We start from the raw sequence: 24,170 nt of genomic DNA, 5'->3' as shown, positions 1-24,170 counted from the left end.
TTTATAATTTCAAACATTTTAGTGGACGAGTACAAACAGATTGCACAAAGCAATGAAGTCTCTATCGAGATGGATCTCCTACAAGTAGGCTCGGAGCCCGTGGGTATGAGGTGCCCTTACTGTCAAGAAGATGTTATGACCAAAGCAACTTATAAAAATACGACATTGACGCACATAATTGCTTTAATATTAGGAATCTTATTCTGGTAAGTACCAAGACGAGGTTGCATGAGCTACGTAGATTTTCTAAGATGGCCTTCAAATTATAGGTTCATATACTTGTACGAGCTTAACGATTACGGCCGTGGGTCATAGTAATTGACATTTATCTGCAAAATTTAACACCTCGATAGTGACGATAGTGACGTGCACTTCGCAGATACATAAATATCTTCATAGATTGTATGTACCTATAGTGCCGTCACTATACATATAAATTGTACTAAAAGGAAAATAATTCATTCTTTATATAATACTACTAGTGACTACCAGTAGGTATATTGGTACCCAGCCGGCGACCCGCGGTTTTACCCTTGTATTTCCCGTTCCCGTGTAAAAACAAGTCTAAAATATAGCCTATGACATTCACTAATAACATGGCTTTGTAGCAGTAATAGTACATTATGATATAAGTCATCATCATCATCATATCAGCCGATTCACGTCCACTGCATAGGCCTTTTGTAGGGACTTTCAAACATCACGATACTTCAGCCACCTGCAAACGAACTTCGGTATCTGTGCAAAAATGACAATTTCAGAAAGTGTGTTTCCTCGCTAATGTGTTAAAAAACGTCCGTTTGATAATTACAGCCTCTGCTTCCTTACTAAAGCTCTCGCCTTTGGCTCGAGCTTGCAATATCGCCTCGGCTATGTAATTTTTTTTTTATTTTTCAACTTACCGCAGTTATATCTTATTGTACTATTTCAAAATCATTAACATATGAGCTACTTTAAATCCATGGTTCCCGCGGGATTTGTGAAAAACTGAATATTATGTAGACGATTTATAATAAGTTATACTGCAATCAAGATCAATGGTTATGTTCATAGTTAAGAAAATGAATTGAAATGTGACTTTGTTCTTTATTTCAGGTGGCTTTGCTGCTGTTTTATACCATACATGGTGAAGAGATGGAAGAATGTGGAGCATTATTGCCCCTGTTGTAGACAATTTTTGGGCATCTATACGAGGAGTAAATTATTTACAAGGTCTTTAAATGTATGATTTCGTCTTTCTTTATTATTATTATCCTTGTCTTAATGTACCTAAAATGTAATTTATAAATAATAATGGTCTAATACTAGAGTGCAATTGGACAAATAAATAAAACATACTCGTACTTACACCCGAACGTAGAACCTTTTTGGAAGTCGGTTAATAGCGGAACTTATACTTAGTTATAGTGAATGGATTTTAAGGTATTTTCTGACTTTGTGATATTTGTTATATTCTAACATTTTCTCTAAGGTTCGAGTATAAACCTAATTGTACTCTACTTTAAAGAAAATCTCTGGAAAAACAACACAAGAGTATGTATCATTCTGATAGGATTAGGTAAATAAAACATTGTCAATAGTCGTTTTTTTAATAAAATAGTATTAAAGTATTATATAAGATACAAAATATATCACAGAAAACTTGTATTTACATAATTTAATAGATATAGTAGTCTTAGTACAATTAGACGTATTTCTTTGTGTAAGTTCAACAGTTTACTGTTTTAAATAATTGTATAGAATTCACTAATATTTGCATTTAACTATCAAGATTTACAATACATATTTTACGTTTACAACATTTCATAGATTTATAGGTTATACTTATTCTAAAGTGGCAAATAAAATCAATATAATTATTGATTTGGTTGGCGAAATATTTACTTATCAAACCTTATCCCTCTTTAACAAATTCTTCGTTCAAAAAATATAAAAAATCATCATCATCAGCCTATATTAAAGGCTATTCTCTGTATAGGGAGACATGAAGTTGGAACCCACCACGCTGCTACAATACGTGTTTGCGAGCTTTTGATAATGTTAATTTTTTTAACGATCACTATCAGACGTTAATGATAATGACCGACGGCCTAACGTGCTTCCCGCGGCACGTAAGTAAGCCTATCAACTTCCCAATTCCGTGCTGAGCCCGACACAAGACTCAAACTTAGAACCTCGTGATCCGAAACCACATAGGTTTACCACCGGATCAACGTGACAGTTATGTAAAAAGTCAATTATATGAAATAATTAATAGATAAAATTTAAATAAGTAGGTTTTCATCATCATTACATTGAAAGTTTTAAATTTAATACACAATCTCACTTAATCTGGTGCTTCCTGGAGAAAAAAACATTAAAAACTGCAAAATAGATTATCGGGATTAGCAGCTCGTCTATTGCCTGTGCTGTCTCGGTAGACGGTAACTTTGGCTTTTAGACGGACTTCCTAATTTTAACATTGTCCGAGCATAGCTGAATGACTAAGGTTTTTAATGAGACCAACAATATAATATATTATGGTCACATAATACAACTAAAATAAAAATACTTATATGTACTATACGTTATTGTAATAAAAACCTATACGTATCTACAAAGGAAGTAATTACGTAAGGTAAGGCACTTACAATTAGGTGTTATCAACACCTAGTTTTATAAGTACAACTCTTTTACAGCCTGCATACGAGCAAGTTATGCATACAATTTAATATAAAATAAACATTATGATGAAGGATGAAGATATTTTTAATTTAATTTCTAGCATATTTCTTACTATTTTTTTATAAAATTCGAGACTGGTTTTATAATTTATAGCCTCAATAGCTCAACGGTAAGAGCGGTTGGACTCATCACCGAGGGGTGGTGGTTCAATCCTCACCCCGTTGGTCTATTGTCGTACCCACTCCTAGAACAGTCGTTACCGACTAGTTGGAGGGGAATGGGAATATTGGTCATATTATAAAAAATATATCTATTCTTTAAAAAAAAATGGTTATTAACGAGTCATCATTCTCCAAATTATAAGTCCTGGACCCGGGAAAATTCAATAGAATCAATTGTAAAAATGTTTCATAGTACCAACTCAATGAATAAAACAATCAAATCAATCAAAAATAAAATAATTTACATAGAGATTCTGAAAATATAATGTATTTTTTTCGATTAACGTCTATGATTTTCTAATTCTCCGCTAACTTTCCATTACTCGTAGTTAGGTTTATATAAATTAACCGTGTGGTAGGTACCTAATAGGTCGTAGGTCGTAGCTGTTCAGTATCTTATTTGTGACAAAATGGTACACAATTAACCTCCAAATCACGAAGGTACATGCGAGCCGACGAAGGCTCTACATTTTGGGCAATAGTGATTTGCAGTCTTGCAGGACTTCATGCAGTATGGGATGAAGCAACCACAGCAGCATCTGTAATAGAGAATTAAAAAAACAATTAACAATGGGTAACAACTGGGACTTTAGCAACTGACACAGAATACATAACAGTATGCCAAGAACTGAAGTACACTTCTAGTGTTCTTCTGATAGTAGAGTCTTGTACATAATTGTATTCTGTGGTAGAGTATCCTACTAATTAATATTATAAACGCGAAAGTTTGTATGGATGTATGTTTGGATGTTTGGATGTTAGTTATTCTATAACGCCGCTACTACTGAAGCGGTTTAGCTGAAATTTGGAATGGAAATAGATTTTACTCTGTATTAACACATAGGCTACTTTTTAACCCGAAAATTTCATGGTTTCCCGAGATTTGCGAAAACTGATGATTTTGATGATATGAATGTTTGTTACTCTTTCACGCCTCAACTACTGAACCGAATTAGCTGAAATTTGGTATTAAGATATATTATAGTCTTGTACATATTTGTATTATGTGGTAAAGTATATTATGTATGTTGTATGTAAGATTGTATACAGCGTGATTGCCCAGTGGATATGAACTTTTAAAGACAGTTTACTATATACTAAATAAGATTTTCCTCTAAGCTTGAGTTTACTTGATGATAATGGAAATGATGAAAAAATATGAAGTTTTTGATATACCTACTATTTTTCGTTATAAAAAGCGTTAAGTAGGTACCTTGAGGTACCTTGAATTATTAATTTTATAGAGCACGATGATAAACGCGAAAATCACGCGGGCGTAGCGAAGGTTAAAGGTTAGTACATTGCCGACACTGCAATGATCATTAAGATAGCTATTTTAGGACATCCCCTATTCTCTTTTGTTTGATGATAAAGTATTTAAGCACCTCCTGAAATTGTCTCTCAGCCAGTATATCTTTGCACCAACTATTTAGGGCTAGTTTTGACTCCTCATTTATTACTTCCATTAAAACTTCATGGATTTTTACTTATTAACAAGAAAATGCAATGAGTTATTAAATAGGTACCTACTATTAAAACCAATTCCATTTGGAAGTACCTACATTACTTAAAATCTTTTCTATAATTTTAGTTATTGACTTTATAAGGTATTTTTTTAAACTAAATTTATATATAATTGAATTTACGTGGTAATTATATCTATCTTGGGGTAATCTCTGGATCTACTGAACCGATTTTGAAAATTATTTATCTATAAAAAGCAACGTTAGTTGTGAGTGTCACAGATAATTCTTTCATCCTCGTATTCTCACGGGAACGGGAACTACGCGGGTGAAACCGCGGGGCGTCAGCTAGTTGTAAATAAATAAAAAATAAATCAAAAGTCGTGTGTCCTCTCCTTTCTAATTAGTATGCAAAATGGCTGGCCTTCCGACTTCCGTTTTTCCATCAACTACATTATATGAGTGCTCTACCATAGACTGTACATCGCTTATCATCACATATAATTGCAGATAAAATCTTTAATAGATAGGTATTTATTGTATGAAACAATCATACATACCCAGCAGTTATATACAAAGCAAACAATGTACGTCTGATTGTTGGATATTTATGGATATATATCTATTAATGAACCAGGGTTTTTCAGTAAGGCTTTTTATCATTTATATTAGACTAGTGGACGCCCGCGACTTCGTCCGCGTGGAACCATGGATTTTTTCTGGGATGAAAAGAAGCCTTTGTGTTAATACAGAGTAAAATCTATTTCAGCTAAATCGTTTCAGTCGCCGCTGCGCAAAGGAGGAACACACCCTCACACACACACAAACTTTCGCCTTTATAATATTAGTGCGATACTAGTTAGTAAAATAAATAAATTAATATAATAAATATATACATAATAAAATAAAGTTGCTTATAAACTTTTGCGTACCTATTAGTTCACAAGTGCTAATTTCGACGACTTTTTCAGTAGGCCAATTCTCTAACTTTGACGTATGGTAGTGGATATATTATAGAAAAATTACCAACTATCTATTGTTAGTAATTGTTTAGTCACGTAACTTTCGTCAAAGATAGTGAATAAGTCGGCTGGTCATGTGCATCCAACTTGTGAATACGTAATAAAAACTCGTTACTATAGACTAGTACCAGCACGGCTATTCCCTAACGATGTTTTGTATAACTCGCAAGTGCGAGTTTCGAATTTACCGCTACCTTTCTTATTCTATATTATCGTGTTAGACAGAGTGAGACAGAGGTGAATTCAAAACTCGTACTAGCGAGTTGTAGAATAGACCTGCTGTTCAGGCACATGTTGTCCGTACTGCACGTGCTCACTTTAAACTAACTATATTATATTAGTTGTGAGCGCCCTACCACACAGAACATAGAAAATGCTTATGCTACCTACTTGACCATAAGTTGCTTATTGACAGATATAGATAGGTAAATGCAGATAAACTCTATTATAACACATCATACTAATATTATAAACGCGAAAGTTTGTATGGATGTTTGTTACTCTATAACGCCGCTACTACTGAAGCGATTTAGCTGAAATTTGGAGTGGAAATAGATTTTACTCTGTATTAACACATAGGCTAGTTTTTATTCCGAAAAAATCATGATTTCCCGAGATTTGCGAAAATTGATGATTTTAATGATATGAATGTTTGTTACTCTTTCACGCCTCAACTACTGAACCGAATTTGCTGAAATTTAGTATTAAGATATATTATAGCCTGGATTAACACATAGACTACTTTTTATCCCGATAAAGTCAATGGTTCCCGAGGGATTTGTGAAAAACTAAATTCCACGCGGACGAAGTCGCAGGCGTCCGCTAGTTATACTATAACAATTAAACATACCCAGCAATTATACAAAGTCCGGCAGAAACGATGTGTGTCCGATTGTTCGCTACGTAATGTACTCTAGTTACTATGGACTGGTGGCAGTTTGGGCACATGATGCCCGTGCGCCCAGGGCCCAGTTTTATTGACGTCGGGTTCGTTTCTGTGTTGGGTGTGACTACGACAGTGCGCGGCGCTACGGTGACCGTGGCTGGCGGTGGCGGTGCCGTGGCGAAGTAGGATGGTGGCGGGGCTGGGTTAGGTGGCATTTGTTCGTACGGTGGCGGCAAACCCATTTTGTTTTCCACTGAAAAGAATAAACAGTGTTAGGTACGTGTAGAAAAATATAAATCTCTGCCCCCCCCCCCCCTAGCCAAGAGGCACGTCGATTCTCTTTCTACGATAGCTAACGCTTCGAAAACTAGAAAGATGTATGGGAATGACATTTGCTATAGACAGGTCACGTGATGAAGATCTGTCATTCCCATAGGTACATCTTTCTAGTTTTCGAAGCGTTAGCGACATGCCACTTAGCTAGGGGGGCTGTGTAGACTGGTAATATAAGGGCGTTAATAGCTAGTGGCGTAACTAAAAATCTGAGGCCCATAGCAAGTCCATTGGATAGGGCCTCAGAAAAATTATCATTCTCGAAGAAGCCTTTCAGGGACCCTTTGGACAGTGGACTCGGAGCTGTCAGCTGGACTCGGTTTGCCAGTCCCTGCTACCTACATGCACTATTACGAGCGGCATCATTCTACTTGCTGTAGAGTGGTAGCTTAAGGTAGGTAGGTTATTCATAAAGGCTGATCTTAAATTATGTGTTAAAATGATCATCATCATCATATCACCAAACGGACATCTACTGCAGGACAAGCCTTTTGTAGGAACTTCCAAACATCACGATCCTGAGCCGCCTGCATCCAGCGAATTCCTGCGACTCACTGGATCATCAGTCCACCTGGTGGGGAATCGATCAACACTGCGCTTCCATCGTCCGCTGTGTGACTTTGAGCTTTCAGAGGCCTATTTAGCGACCAAGTCTCGGAACCATAGGTTATCACTGGCAACACGCACTGTTCGAAAACTTTATCTTCAGGCAAGTTGTTGTTAAGGATAGATTGTTTTGTTTTGGTTATAGGTACCTATTAGTTCGTTGTTAATCAGAATTGTAAACCATATGTCGGTATTTTTAGTATTCAATCCACCTCCGAGTCCTATAGTACAAATACAATAATTACCTACTAGATAGGAAGTAATTACTACAATCCATATTCAACAGGCATGTAATAACTTCAACATTCCTTCAACAATCATGGATTAATGTACTCGTATCTATGTGACTATCTGACGCTCGCATTTTTTAACTCCGTCGCAAAATGAGGGTTGTAATAACTAATAAGTATGACGTGTTTGTGTATTTGTCAGTGGTAAGGTAGCTGTGTAACTATATAGCTCCCAAATGGATGAACTGATTTGAACTTGTTTTAATAGAAAGTTGATTTTCATTAACACCTCATTGAATTAATGGACACCTCTTTATTGTTTCAACAGCCGTTATTTTAGACAGTGCTATTAAATAATGGTATGCAATGCAATTGATATGTAATATAGATGCAATGCGTACCTACCTACTCGTAGATACGTTGAATTATAACTGCTTATCTATACTAATATTATAAAGCTGAAGAGTTTGTTTGTTTGATTGAACGCGCTAATCTCAGGAACTACTGGTCCGATTTGAAAAATTATTTCAGTGTTAGATAGCCCATTTATCGAGGAAGGCTATAGGCTATATATTATCCGCGTTTTCCTACGGGAATGGGAACCACGCGGATAAAACCACGCGGCGTCAGCTAGTATAAATATTATAACGTAACATACAGGCGTAATATGCAAACATATTAAACGATTCCAAGGTAAATAAGATAAACTCCGTAAGTGAGGTTATTCTCGTACGATGCTAATTGTTCAGTTGCGATGCTTTGACTGCAGATGTAATCATTTATATGATGGTTGGTACCTACATTGTGAATCAACATTGTGACGCAAAGCCTAATTCAATAGTCTGCTCTTTGAATCATTGGGATAATTATAATTTATATATCATTTACCTACCTACATAAATTTCCAATGACTACTTCAAATCATCTAGTAAGCCTTACTCAATCCTAGGTTCTGCACCTGATTGGACTTTATTAATGGATACGTATGAGAAACATTATAAAATCTCCTCTCTAGAAGTGCAGCTAGTTCTGTATTAGAACGAGCAGCTTTGCTCTAATAGGATCTTACCAAATTTGGATAGGTAGGGAGAACACACGAGCAGAGAAGGGGAGTGTTGATCGATCGTCAAGGTATTCCTTAACCCTACATCCAGTAGTTACAAGTCCTGGACTTTGCTTGGTGTTTTTCTCTCTACCACGCGATGGACCCGGCACCTGCACGGCGAATCCATGGAATGCTAAACTAAACTGAATACCTATTTACCAGTGCCTATATTTAACAACCCGTAAATCGGACCCTACAGCCACTAGAGTTTCTTCAGCGCTATATACCCATGATACAACGCATAGGTTCAATGACCTATCTTGAACTTATCCGTAGCCACAGAATACACAAGTACTAGACATAGCGCTGACGCAGAGGCAAGGAAACGCACGCGCAAAGTCTTTGTAATTTAAAAATATGGTAACTGTAAAAATGGAATGTAATGCAGTAATGCAGCCAAGCGCTAGCTTTTTGTACTACATTATAGTATAATGTATAACTAAATTATACTGAGAGCCGTGATAGCCCAGTGGATATGACCTCTGCCTCAGATTCCGGAGGGTGTGGATTCGAATCCGGTCCAGGGCATGCACCTCCAACTTTTCAGTTGCACACCAGATAATTTCTTAATTCTCTGCGTGTGTCTGCCAATTCGCATTATGCCAGCGTGGCGGACTATTGGCCTAACCCCTTTCATTCTGAGAGGAGACTCGAGCTCAGCAGTGAGCCATATATGGGTTGATAACGACGAAATTATACTACAATATCGTAATGTAGTACAAAAAATATACAAAGAGGCAGTAAGCGTTCATGACCGAATGACCTCAATCATGAAAATCGCAAACAAAGAACGAGGTAGGTATAGTATTTGTAGAAAATATTCAACTACAAAACATAGTACGATTAGGATAGAGGATTATAAATCTACACAATTTCTTTACTAAAATTAACCTGAATAAAAGTTGTCTAACGCAGGTGACCATGATTTTTAAAACAACCTTTATTTCCCATTTCCATCGATCGTAGATCGTTAGATGGGCCTCAAAGCGTCGCGGAATAGTTTCGCACATTGAGTACGTCATCACTCGTAACATACCTATTTCTCTTTATTCATGTTGTGGTTTGTGTTTTTACACTTCCAAATTGAACACGAAGGTATAACGTCTTTGGGTAATGACATAAAATTGTGCGTTCTTTAGTATGGAGAGGCCCATCTAACGATTTATATCGATGCCCATTTCCCTCTGAGCGCCTTTGTTCGGTGAGTGTGACAGTTTAATTGAACCCTAGGCTTCTGTTTTGAGTTCAGCATCTTGACTGCTGAACTACTGTGGCTTCATATACTCGTATTTTATGAATATAAACCTGTTTACTTCCATTTTAGCTTCGTCATCGTTTTATCTTGGTCGTAACTTATGCTAATGATCTCTAAGCTATGTGCAAATACATTTTTGTGTTTCTCCATGAATATATCGCAACACTCACACGGTGAATATAATCATAGTTTAAAACCGTGTCACGCATATTTCTCGTAAATTGACATACAGTTCTCATAAAAAATAAACTAATTGAGTGTCGTGTTTATATATACTAATGTTATAAAGCTGAAGAGTTTGTTTGTTTGAATGAACGCGCTAATCTCAGGAACTACTGGTCCGATTTGAAAAACTCTTTCAGTGTTAGATAGCCCATTTATCGAGGAAGGCTATAGGCTATATATTATCCCTGTATTACTAGTATTCCTAGTAAAAACGCGCGGCGTCAGCTAGTACTACCGCTACTCTACCTTAGGTACCGCTATTCTTATATTTATACTCGTAGCAGGATTTAGGAACTCAAGAATTTTCAAAATCGGTTCAGTAGATCCAGAGATTACCTTCTACAACACCACAAACTTTACCTCTTTACAATATTAGTGTGGATTGATATTATTCATACGCTGAGTAGGTAAGTGAAATAATTATGTTATTGTTTTTAATTCGTACGAGTAGGTAGTAAATATTCAAGGTAAAAACGAAAATGTTTTTATGTAGATAACATGTATGAGTTCTTATACGTTTTTTACCATTTAAGTATACTAATATTATAAAGCGAAGTGTTTGTTTGTTTATTTGAACGCGCTAATCTCTGGAACTGGTCCGATTTGAAAAATTCTTTCAGTATTAGATAACCCATTTATCGAGGAAGGCTATATATTCCCGTATTCCTAACGGAACGGGAGCCACGCGGGTGAACTAGTTGCTAATAAGTAGCAATATTTTATAAAAAATATATTAACGATATATTTAATACCATTGAGTTAATTTATATAATATTATTATGTGTATAAAATACAAATGACATAAAAAATCTCAGCGAGGGAAGGTCAGATTGCGATTTTAAGCAAAGCCGCAAGGTTTCCGAAAATGGAAAGCGTTAAGAACTACTTGATTTGGCAATGACTTATTCGGTTTTACACTGATATCTATATACATACATATAGTAGATGTACCTACCACCTACTGTACTTATCTCGATTTTTTTGTTTTAGCACATAGTACGACTAAATTGCACTGATTATTACATTTTGTAGAAATATCAATATAACTTAAAAACCTTAAAATTTCGGCTAACATAATATATTACTTCGCACTCTGAACGTCGTAACTGAAAACATCGACATCTTCTCTTGTACTCTGAGTGAACTCACAAGGATTGCTGAGTGAGTGTATTTGTTATACTAAGTAGGTAATATTAATTGTAATGTATATATTTAGGTAAATAGAATTAAGTTTTAGATTTATAATATAGTACTAAGCTAGCGAATTAGGTGATACCTGTAAGGCTAGTTTTAAGTTATGATGATAATAAATAAATAAATAAATAATAAATAAATATTGTGTTATTTTCGTAGGCGTTGATGTCAGCTATCACCTTGTAGAGTATGTCGTAATATTTACAGGACATCCTGTATATAGTGTTTAACCTAGTTAAAAACTGCACACCACTGGTACCTACCAAATAAGAAAGACGTTAAGCTAATTTAGTTAATTAGACAGACATTATTATGTTACTAATGGACGCCCGCGACTTCGTCCGCGTGGAATTCAGTGTTTCATAAATCCCGCGGGACCTATGGATTTTTTCGGGATTTAAAAAAAATCCATGTGTTAATCCAGAGTAAAATCTATTTCCATTCCAAATTTCAGCCAAAACGCTTCAGTAGCCGCAGCGTAAAAGAGGAACAAACATACTTATTACTTACACACAAACTTTCGCCTTTATAATATTAGTGTGATCGTGATCGAATTTCTTGATATAGGTAGGTATATAAGTTAGGTATATGACGCTGGGCCAAACAATTGGAAATCACGAAATAAACCATAACAAATTAGTCACGTAGTCATGTAAACTATTTAATATAAACATGAATGAATTGTTCCTTATTCATCAATATACTTAAGTAGGTAGGTACCTATTTTGTAGGAAAATCCCACATACACATATTTGGTGTGCGTTGGCCGAACGTACCGCGATAATACGAATTTTAGGGAAATCATAATGTGTGTACGTGTAGCCAAACATTGGTGAATACTTCGGGCCTTTTGGACAAAGAAACTAATGAAAAAAAACATTTTACTAATACCCATAAAACATCCTATGCACTGGACCCCATAACCGATTAAACTTTGTCAAATCAAATGTGTTTGTAAAATAACTTCATCGTCTGCGGCTTTAAAGTGTTTGTCTTAAATTGCTTATTGTAAAAGCAGTGGCGTAACGTGCCTTAGAAGGGCCCTGTATCTGTATCTGTTAGTTGGGGGGGGGGGGGGGTCTAATAGACGCGCAATAATCACGAAAAATGTTTTTAGTTTTTGATATACTATACCCTAACTCTTTTACCACTAAGTGTGAATTTTTTACTTTAGTAATTTTTGCAGTTCTTTCTTGCTTTTTTTGCTTATACACGTAAGGGGCTGTAGCCTTGGGGCCTCGTATCATTGATACGGCTGATACGGCAGTAGCTACGCCGCTGTGTAAAAGTTAAGTTTAAGAAGCAAGTTTATTCGTTAACGGGGTGCCTTATGAACACACAAGCAATACGCTCCGTCTACGTGAATATAGCCGCGTTGTGTGCGGTCTAGGCATAACGCCGACAAGTTGATTAAAGAAATACATAACAAAAAATAGAAAGGTGGATTATGTGCATGCAAACTACGGTATGTGGCCTAGTTGCGACAGTAAGTCACTCAGTTGCGATGGTTAGCCAAAATTCGAAAAATTCACTAACTTTGCTTAAATTTTTTCCTTCGATGGATTCTCTGTACAGTACCACTGAAATGCTTTGGTTTTAGGTATTACTCGTATGATGAATATTTTTCTTCTTTTTTTTAAATATTACAAATATTCCCATTAACCCTCCAATAAGTCGGGAAAGACTGTTATGAGTGAGTCACAAATAAGTTTGTTAGAAAAATCGTTGAGGAAAGTAGTGTTTTCTTTTTGGTAATTATTACGACCGATGGTTTAAAGTGCCGAAGCACGAGGGTGTAGCACCACGAAGTTTGCATCTCCAGGCTGAGAATTTTTACTGAAATTTCGTAGGAGAAAGAAAAGAAAAGCTCTAGACGTATATGTATTTCATAGCCCGATCCAATACTGGCTGGAATCCAGGACCTTGTAAGCCATAACCTGACCACTAGACCATCGACGAGACAATTACGATATATATAATTTGATAAAGAATTGAATAAAAAGAATAGGTATAATAGTTAGAAGATCCGTATTAGAAACGATCTTCACCCATCTCTTTATTGGATGTAAAGTGTTTAATATGAAATTTAGTACGTTAAAAAATATATTGTGAGTTGCCTACAAACTTATTATTAACCATTCTTATTAACTATCATTAATGGTAGTTTGGCCAGGAGTTTTTGAGGCAACCTAATAGCAATATATTTTTTGCAATATATTTTTCGGATTTGATCCTACGCCCTCCGGAATCCGAGGCAGTGGTCATATCCACTGGGCTATCACGTCTCTTCTAAGTAATTACTCAATCAATATTATCATCTCGTAGTTTATCTTGCACAATATGCTTTACACAATTAAGTAGGTACTGACGTGAATCAAGGTTGCGATGGAATTATTTACTTAGTTATGATTTTAACGATCTTTGTAAAAACTGTAGGTAGGTAACTCATGTAATATTTAACTTTTTTTATCGTATGAATGTTCTTCATTAATTTTATTTTAATGAGTGTTTTTTGCATCGCATTCCTATGTTTTTCAATAATTTAACTCAACATTAATTCTACTACGAAAGTTAAAAATAAGTAATTAAAATATATCTTAGTTCAAATACGATTACTTATTTGAAGATTGATTTTATAGATTTATCCAAAATCTTGTTTCTCACAGAAATAGCAGCTAAGTGGTAAGTAGAGCAAGACAAAGATTTACGTAAACATCTGGTACTAGATAGATATCTGACACCTTACACGTAAAGTGTTAACGTATTGTAGTTTTATAACAAAAACCGCAAGCAAACGCAAGCCGTAATTATCTACACTGTGGCGTAATTAAAGAACATTCTTCGTTAAAATGTAGTTATTAACAAAGAGTTTTAATTTATGTTAAGAAAAAATATTTCAATTTATGTTAAGAGATATTGAAATGTTGGTTTTATATAAACTATGCGAACAGAATAACTAACAACAATATTAGTAAACTTTATACTGACCTTATAAAATTAAAATTTAACTTCTAAGTTAATATAAAATACTTGACTTACTGGTTGCGTCCATTATGATGAAATTTAACCTTTACACCGTTTTCTTATTATTCCAAAACTGGTTCACAAGCATGCCAATTTGCTTCAATAGTTGTTTATAATATTTCTTTCACTTTAGTAACTTTGGCTGATATTTTTTTAATACACTAAATAGGCTGCGTGTCGTATGGAAAACTTATTTACTTGAGAGAGTACTTCGCGAGTGAATGCACTCCGAGGCGTGCGGGTTTCAACAGAAGGCGAGCGGGAAAAGAGAGATCACTGTACGAGCGACAGAGATGCACGATGTGCGCCTGCGTCATCGTAATTATATGTCAGGTTATGTATGTATATCTACTATTATTAAAACTGTATCGGCGTTGTGTATTAACATTTTACATACATATACAAAATTTATAGTACAGACATATTGTATACTTAGGTACATTGACTATAAGAGCCGTGATAGCCCAGTGGATATGACCTCTCCCTCCGATTCCGGAGGGTGTGGGTTCGAATGCTAGGCATGCTCTTCCAACTATTCAGTTGTGTGCATTTTAAGAAATTAAATATTACGTGTCTCTAATGGTGAAGGAAAAACATCATGAGGAAACCTACCAGAGAATTTTCTTAATTCTTTGCGTTTGCCAATCCACATTGGGTGGTGGACTATTGGCCTAACCCTACCATTCTAAGAGGAGGCTCAAGCTCAGCAATGAGTCGAATATTTGTTAATAATGATGAATTGACTATATTATGTAAAAGTTGATGGGAACCGGTTAAGACCTAGGTAAGCGTTTGGCAAAGCCTCTGCCGTGGAGATAAAGAAAAACACCGACGGACTATCGACAAAGAGATTTGTCTTCTCAATGACTGCTACTTTGAACTGGGTTTATACAGGTTTCATATTTCACCATTAGATTAAGTCTATTAGTATTTCATACTACATACTTATATTTATTTGAATAATAAGTAAAGTAGGTATATATTAGACATCAATGATGTTAAATACTATAGATCGGTTACGTCCCTACAAAATCTCCGCAAAAAGTGATCCGAATAATTGGCTACAAAACTGAACTCACACATGCACAATTTTGTCTTTAATTCCATTATTTATTTATGTATATATAGTTTTTACACTTCCTGAACACACAACTTGACATTGTAGACGATATTTAGGTATTTTTTTTTAAATTTCCACATCTAAATGTTAGTTGTTGACCACAACTAACATTTAGATGTGGAAATTTCCTCTTTTGAGCGCCTCATTTTTCATGTAACCTAGTAACACATCTAACAGTATTTAACATTATAGTTAGACATACAGTTGTTTTTATTTTACATGGTGTTTTCCTGAAGATTCTTGTAGCTGTGTATCTTACAACATATATTATACAAACAGTTTTTGGAACACTGATCTTCACTTTCTTTCACCGGATCACGTAGTAACCAGATAATGTATTTTGATGGGATATTGTTGTGTGACTTCGAAACGTCAGACTAGATTATATTATTATAATTCTGTGCGTGTGTGAAGTCTGCCAATCCGCATAGGGCCAGCGTGGTGGCTATTGACCTAACCCTTCTCATTCTGAGAGGAGACTCGAGCTCAGCAGTGAGCCGAATATGGGTTGATAATAAGTAAAAACATGAAATATATACTCATTATAATAAACGTATTCACGTATCATATTGAGCTTAGACCCACCATGCTGCTCCAATGCTGATAGGCTGATTTAGGGTGTTAATGATAATGTTACGTCAGCTACTGACGATCAAGTAAGCTCACATGCCTGCAGCGCTAAAAGCTTGACTGCCGATAAAACTGATCGTGTGTTGGGCGCGATCAGCATGATGTCAAGCACATCTGTATACTTGATCGTTAGTGGCTGACATTAGCGACCACTAACTCTCTGTATGTCAATAATATTGATCGGGATCGACGACGGTCGATTTATGTCCTTATGGGGGTGAGGATGTAGTACCACTAACTCCGGACTGAGATATTTTTACAGAAAAGCGCATTATACCTGTGTTCGTGAATCTCAGACTAATTACATAAGAGCCTGCCTCGCGAGACGTTACTTTTCTGTCAAAGTCGAGCCAACTAAATAAATAAATCAACCTAAGAATTAAACTTAAATAAGTTAAAGCAGTACCACAGAGTAAAGAATGAACCAGAGTAAGTCTTTACAAGCAGCGTGGTGAAGACGGTGAAACCCATATAAAATAAACGTCACGCGTCTCCTTGACATGCGCAGTTATAAACTTTTTTCATAATTAATTGTATTTCAAAATTTAATACTGACAACAATTACGTAAATTAACATAATAATCAATAATTACCAAAAAAAAAATACTCTATCTTATTTCTTTAGATATTGTAATCAGTTTTTAAAATATTTAAAAATAAAAGACGCAGTTTTTCTTGAATAACATTGAAAGTTACTGATGCGACGCTTCGTGTCGTACTGACTCGGGAATGTATTCGTTTTTGAATCTTGTATTTTGAGTGGCTACGACACCGTCGTGTTCCGTGCGTATCTATATAATCTGTGAGCAGTACACATACAAATTTTAGATATGGTCTCACATACCAATTCCAGATTCTCAAGTGTGGTCCCATAATGTTAATAATTTGTATGCTATCTGCGCGTAAACCGGTACTTTCAACTTTATATACATGTGGCTGTTTCGATAACAATCGAAGCAGATTTGGTGTTGCAATTCGCTAACGATCCACGTAGTCAGACATCAGTTTTCTTTACTGGCGCTTCGTTGTGCAAAAATGGTATACGTAATTAATAGCCTATTGTTCATATCAACTTCATATTAATTAAATTTTGCCCTTGAATTCGGTTGTGCGGTTTTCAATTCATACTACTACGTAAACTTATCGATCTTTGAATTAAGATAATGTATTCATGTCTTTAGCTCATCATTTTGTGAGGAAAACGAGCTAAAATTAGGTACAAATCTTATAGTAAACTAGATGTTGTTGACCGTTGTTTACACACAAAAAAGTATTACGACAGTTTATTAAATTGTATATAAATTAATAGTTTAGAGCCTCAATAGCTCAACGGTACGAGCGGTCGGATTGATCAACGAGGGGTGGTGGTTCGATCCCCGCCCCGTTGGTCTATTGTCGTACCCACTCCTAATACAGTCTTTCCCGACTAGTTGGAGGGGAATGAGCATATTGGTCATATTTAAAATTTGGCAAATATTCTTTTGAAAAAAAAAATAGTATGCTAATAGTAAAGCAATTTCGTAAAAGTAACAGGATATCTGCGATCATTACTTTCGGAGTTACAGGGATTTAAAGGGTCAGATTTGCGGCACTGCTACGGATCCCTGAAAAACGCCCCATATAAAATCTCCATATAAAATTTCTATCTATCCTCCTACTGTAGGTAGGTAAGTTAGGTAGGTAATTATGATGCTTTGGAAGATAGCAAGAGATACAGGTCCAAACTAGTAAGTACGTAAGTATCTCATAATATAATTAATGATTTTAAACTTATATCGTGGTTGTTCATTACGAATATTATTTAAACGGGTACATATTACGATAAAACGACGACATTTTTTAATGTCGATATTTCGACCCAGTTGCATGGATCGTGGTCATGACGGGAGTGAAGTTTGAGAGATGCGAAGTTGACAGCACTGTTAAGGGCAGAAACGATCTACGCTCTTTCTTGTTCTTTTTTCTCTTTCTTCAACAACTTCACGTTTTCAGCTTTTTCGGCAAAGTACACTCACGACATCGTTTTCGTAATTCGTTCGCGGCGTCCTCTTGGTTTGCACAATTCTACCACAGGATTCCACTCGCTGGCTAGTTTGAAACCATCTTCCCTGGTGGCTTCTCGAACTACTCGGGGCATATAATGGCGGTCCGTGGAAAGGATGCGTGTGTTATATGTTTATTTCCCAGTTGTAGTATGTGAGCAGCTATCGCAGACTTTTGCGGGTCGTTTTTTTTTAACGCTCGTATATGTTTCGTTACACGGGTTGCTATGGGCTTCTTCATTTGTCCAATATAAGAGCTACCACAGCTCGTCGATCTTATACACTCCCGGACACTGGTATGGCAAACGATCCTTTGGAGAACGCATCATGTCAGCGATCTTTTGTAAAGGAGTAAGCACAGTCTTGATGTTGTATTTTTTCCTTAGCAACGATCCAGTTTTATCAGTTACCCCTTTAACAAAAGGTAAGTAGGCCATTCCAGGCTCTCCGTTGATATGAACTATTTTTTAATACAAGGGGCTTATGACCATTCCGACGTAACACCTTGCTTATATATTCCAGCTCAGCCTGGACGTGGACCGCATCACACAGGTCCTGAGCGCGATTGATGAGGGTGGTTGCCACTGACGCAAGGTGTCGTGGATGGTGATGCGAAGAGCCATGTAAATATCTGGGTCGAAATATCGTCATTCAAAAATCTCGACGTTTTTTCGTGGTATGTACCCCGTTAAAATAATATTCGTAATCTCACGGGCTATCGCTCATATAACATGTTTTCCGTTGAAGTTTTCAAAAGCTCGTGAAAGCCAAATCTCAACTAGGACAATGTCGTACATACTTAAATAGTAAAGAAATCAGCAAAAGCTGATTTATTAGTGAGCTTCTGTAAGTATATTTTCAAAAATTTAACGCTTAGCAGTTACAAATTATATATGTAATGTAAATAAATAAAAAATAAATAAATAAATAAATGCATAGCAGCTTTTCAGAGTTTTTCAGTTTTTTTTTAATTTTCTACATTCTAAACAACATATTTTCGTAATGCAATGTTTCATAAACAAGCAATACCTAATATATTTCATTAAGAAATCAAAGTATGTATTTTGTACGTAATACGATTGTCTTGAAGTATCCCATTCATAGGTTTTGCTTATCAAGTTTTCATTGAGACGTCATTCATAAATGGCGCCAACTTTAAGCAGAGGAGTATTTGAACGCCATCTGTTATAGTATTTAGGTGATGAGCTGTCCTGAAAGTTTGTGTAGTAGTGGGTTTGTAGGGCGGTAGGGCGCCGCTAGAGGGCGGGCGGGCGCGCGCAGGGCGCGGGCGGGCGGCTGGCTGCGCGCGCAGGTTACATAACGGCGGCGGAGGCCGTGGGGGCGCGGGGCGATCGATGCGCGCCCGGGGGGAGTCAGTCGAGCGGCGAGCGAGCGACATGGCGGCGCGCCCACCCCGCGCGGCGGCCCCGCGGCCCGGGCCGCGCGAGTAGGTCGCCATGCGCGATGCGGTATGAGGCAGCGCCGCGCCCGGCGGGCCGGCCCCCGCTAGCGGCGCCGCCCCCGCCATGCGAGCGCCGCCGCTGCTGCTGCTGCTGCTGATGGCGGCCGCGGGCCTGGCCGTGAGTCCGCTCGCGCGCCTCAACCCCTGGCTGAGCGCGTGCGACCTGGAGGAGGAGGGCGCGGGCCCCGAGTGCGGCGAGGGCGAGCGGCACGCGTGCGGCGGCGGCGGCGCCGAGACGCTGGCGGGGCGCGCCGTGCGGCCTCTGTGCGCGCTGGCGGCCGGAGCGCGCGCGCGGCGCCTGGCCGAGCTGCGGCTGCGCGCGTGCTGCGAGCGCTCGCCCGCCTCCGCGCTGGACCGCGGCGCGCGCGCCGACGTGCTGGCGGGCGGCGAGCGCTGCGAGCGCACGCTGCACGACCTGCTCGCCCTGGACGCGATGGTGGCGCGCGTGCACTGCGACTTCGCGCACATCCTCCAGCGCTACGACTGCGACCAGTCCTACTCCGTGCACACGTGCCACGAGTGCCAGGTGAGTGCACAGCCGCCAGCCCCAGCCGCCGCCACACTCCCTGACCTCGTGTGTTCGTTCGGATGCGGCGTGAACAGCCCGTGTTACGGTAATGCGGATTCAATCATATTCATCAACCTACAAGATTATTCGAATAATAATACAATCATATTACTTATTATGTCCTCCTTTAGCAAGAACGAAGATGAATACAACGTTACTAAAGAAATACTAAACATCATTCAGATCTGATGACTAAACTTAACCTACATTTATACACTTTAGGATGATCACTCCAACAAAGGTGCAATTTGTTTAATATTATTGAAATATTATATACCTGCATCGATTCCTCTGAATAGCCACGCATCTAAACGATGACTTACATACAAAATAAAAGATACAATGATAGTGATATCATGAACATGAAGCAAATATTAAATATATAGACCTATCTTATTTAAAAAAAGTATATCCATAAAAACCTTACGTCACCTACAATTAAACTAGTTTGGACTAGTTTTTATATGACATGACTACACAGTAAGCTTAGTTGCTTGCTTAGTAAATATACTGAGCAAGATGGCCACCAGGCTAATTCACTATCTTTGACGTATCCTAGTTGACATAAACGAAATTGAGATTCTATGTAACAGATATCATCCGGCGCTTACTGGTGGATATCACATAGTAGGTAAATGACATTGTGTCAATTGATTTGATGTTTATTTTAATAGGCTGATATTAAATACCAAAATAGAGATTGGGCCAGCTGATGTAAAGATGCGATGACTATCGAGCATCTCTTTGCATACCAGGCTCGTTCGAAACATGCTTTACTAGCACTGCGCAGTGTCCATGATCCCAAGATATAGATGTTGTGCCTTTCATTTCAATGGTAACCTTGCCCTTCAAATGGAAACACATAAAATGCTTGCCAAATGCTGTTGCAGACATAAGTTTGGTGGTATTACTTTCGCGGATGAGCTCTGGCATATCTTGCTCTACTTTTACTTACTCTTGAGTAGTACATTTAGTTTTATTTAAATATATGTACTACATTATATGTAGTTAAGATAAAGCGAGTTTTATTTATTTCAGTATCAGCCGATGCTCCCGATTTATTTCGGTTTTTTTTTCATTTCATATTATGCCCGAGTTCTATTTATTACAAAGTTCATTCCCAACTGAATCTAATTCTTAACCTTTTTGTGAAAATAGAAGGATTTTGTTAATGTTTGGGAGACCAATGGGAACAGATGGATGGATTTACTGACCGAAACAAAGTATCCTAGTTATATACGGTCACACATTTTTGTGCGGTTGAGTAACAAACATTAAAAAAATTCGACTGAATAAAACTCTTATTTTTTATATAGCTGCGATCACTTATATAAGCTAATCAGAGATAAGCATGTCAGCCCCTGTAGCGAAGTGACACAAATGTATGGTAATGACATATTGTTATCGACATGTCACGTGATCAAGATCTGTCATTCTCATGTTTTTAGTTTTCGAAGCGCTAGCAATCGTAGAAAGAGAATCGACGTGCCATTTTGCTACAGGGGCTGGATATACTTATAGTAAATCAAGTTAAAATTTAGCATTTTGGAATACCACTGACCATTATGGATTTATTCATTTAGAAATTATGCTAGCGGCAGAAAATATTTTCAATATGAAAAATTAAAAAAGCTGGAATATATCTGGAACAGCTTCCCTGATGTCTATAATACAAGAATGTAATCATTTTTTTCCTGAAAATCGGCTTTCAATTATTAAAATTCTCGTACAAATTGGTACATCATGGAAATCTCCTCTCTTGTTAGAGCCCTTAACCAGAATATTATGTTTATGCAATAATAAAAAATCTTCACCTGTTTTCGTTTAATAGAAGTTTGAAAGTGGTCCCTTACATTGGCATAATACATCGAGTATAAAAGAAGTCGTTATCAAAAAAGGTGGGCAGAGTTTGTGATAGGTAGGTATAAGAAAGAACGGGTCTCACCCACTCCAATAAGGCACCTTATACAGCAATCTCACAGTATTCGAAAGCTTTTCATTCATTCTAAAATAGATTTTTTTCAATTTAGATATCCACATACAACATAACGAGCGTGTAACAATACAACCTTACCGATAAAGAGCAAATATATATTTTTAAAATATTTATCGTGCTTTTAGATCTGTCAACAGCAAGTACTCCAATTAGCAGTTTCAGTATGAAGGGCGTAATTGCCGGTATAATTAAAGGTGCATGAGGTTTAGCCGTGAGGAGTAATTACCGTGATAGCCCAGTGGATATGCCCTCTGCCTTCGATTCGGAGGGCGTAGGTTCGAATCCGATCCGAGGCATGCACCTCCAACTTTACAGTTGTGTGCATTTTAAGACATTAAATATATCGTGTCTCATACGGTGCAGAAAAAACATCGTGAGGACATACCTGACATACTTCCAAGAGGAATTTTCTTAGTTCTTTACGGGTGTAAAGTCTGGCAATCCGCATTTGGGCTAGCGTGGTGGACTATTAGCCTAACCGCTCACAATCTTACAGGAGACTCATGCTCATCAGTGAGCCAAATATGGCTTGATGTTGATGATGATGACAAGGTTTCACAGCTACGGCTCATTGACGGAGACATGGCAAAAAAATGCAGGACATGCTACTTGCATGCCCTGCAACAGAAAACATGTGTGAAGAGCCATTAAAACCTTTTACAAATTAATTTATGGCTACGAGGTACGTAGTTACGTACGTGGTTTAGTAGTAGTTGAACTTTAGATGATCATTCACAACTTCCGTAAAAACAGCTGCCAACGTTACGTTGTTTACTGTTTTGTATAAATATTGAAATTTCGATCACATCACGCCATACATGCTATATTCAGTTCTTAATAGCAGTGACACGGCAGATGAATTATATATTTCGCTATTTCGACGCAGAAGTTGATTGCATACGTACTAACTAAAACTAAGTATAGGTAGCGGCAAATAAGTTGACCTATGCGCAGATACACATTTTTGGATGCTAACGACGTACGAACAGTAACCATAGCAACCATAGCAACTCTGACGATTAGAGTCGCGTACAAAATTTTCAATAATTGACATATTTAATGTACTGGGCAACCATGAAGCATGCATTTAGCACTGACTGTTTAATCAGATGACTGCTATTTTGGTTCATCTTTTTTTTCCGGGGTCTATACCTAGGGTGAATAATAACCATTCTTTTTAGTTACTCCTAGGTACGTACACACTTTCAAGCCACACAAAATAATGTTGTCGATATGTCGACGAGTAAGTCAATACTTACATTATTAATGAGAAACGTAGTTTGTTTCTTAATTATGCTTACATACCTAAACCACTACCATAGACAGACAGCAATAAATTATCTCTACAATAAAATGATGCCGCGTTCAGTATATTTTCTTCACGAGGGTTGTAGTAAGGACATGAAACTTCTTTATAAAACATGTACAGAAAAGCGTGTTGTTTAAAATTTAATATTTAATGTTTCTTAAATATTATTTATCTCCATCAAAGAAGCATAAGCGGGTTCCTATTTGTCAGCAGGTAGCAGGCCTTTCCACTATTTTGGTCTTTGTTATCAACCTGTTAAAATAAATATCAAATCAATTAAGAAATGTCATCTACCTACTGTATGATATCCACCAGTAGGGACCAAACGACATTTGTTACATAGAATCTCAATTTAGTATTTTATGTCAACTAACATAAGTCAAAATTAGTGATTAGACTGCATCCTTCAGTCTAATTATTAAGCTACTGTCTGCCTAAATAAAGAAAGTGTTTTATACTTAAATTAATAATATTGGTAATCTATACTAATATTATAATCTATACTAATATTATAATCTATACTAATATTATAATCTATACTAATATTATAAAGCTGAAGAGTTTGTTTGTTTGTTTTTTTGTTTGATTGAACGCGCTAATCTCAGGAACTACTGGTCCGATTTGAAAAATTCTTTCAGTGTTAGATAGCCCATTTATCGAGAAAGGCTATAGGCTATATATTATCTCCGTATTCCTACGGGAACGGGAACCACGCGAGTGAAACCGCGTGGCGTCAGCTAGTCAGGTACTATTATGAAAAGTAGCCTGGGTACTTGTCAAATAAGTCTGTACACTTCATTTGTCGCAATTCGCAC

The 24,170-nt window shown here is 37.1% G+C and overlaps 2 protein-coding genes across 2 annotated transcripts in view; one reads left to right on the top strand and one right to left on the bottom strand.

Moving 5' to 3' along the window:
• Window positions 1-1,570: 1,570 nt before the first annotated feature.
• On the bottom strand, window positions 1,571-14,488 carry LOC112043325 (lipopolysaccharide-induced tumor necrosis factor-alpha factor homolog). Its single transcript, XM_024078674.2, has 3 exons — window positions 14,244-14,488; window positions 6,221-6,509; window positions 1,571-3,424 (listed from the first exon to the last, which is right to left on the bottom strand). Exons 1-3 carry the CDS (start codon window positions 14,254-14,256, stop codon window positions 3,319-3,321), a joined length of 408 nt encoding a protein of 135 aa, XP_023934442.1. The 5' UTR covers window positions 14,257-14,488; the 3' UTR covers window positions 1,571-3,318.
• A 4,828-nt stretch (window positions 14,489-19,316) lies between these two features.
• The window catches only part of LOC112043323 (uncharacterized), a 95,077-nt gene continuing 90,223 nt past the window's right edge, over window positions 19,317-24,170 (top strand). The window contains exon 1 of the mRNA XM_024078673.2: window positions 19,317-20,008. Within this exon, the coding sequence (XP_023934441.2) occupies window positions 19,547-20,008 (462 nt within the window). The 5' untranslated portion in view covers window positions 19,317-19,546. The remainder of the gene's footprint in view (window positions 20,009-24,170) is intronic.

This window comes from Bicyclus anynana, chromosome 4 (assembly GCF_947172395.1).
Source record: "Bicyclus anynana chromosome 4, ilBicAnyn1.1, whole genome shotgun sequence".
Lineage (NCBI taxonomy): Eukaryota > Metazoa > Arthropoda > Insecta > Lepidoptera > Nymphalidae > Bicyclus > Bicyclus anynana.
Note: the sequence above shows the minus strand (reverse complement) of the source record. Positions and strands in the feature narration are given on the sequence as shown.

What these genes read in the sequence shown, in the direction of transcription:
- LOC112043325 (XM_024078674.2), bottom strand. An exon ending in GGACTTTGTATAATTGCTGG is followed by an intron (nt 3,425 to 6,220) that starts GTATGTTTAATT and finishes TCTCTATTACAG; the next exon opens with ATGCTGCTGTGGTTGCTTCA.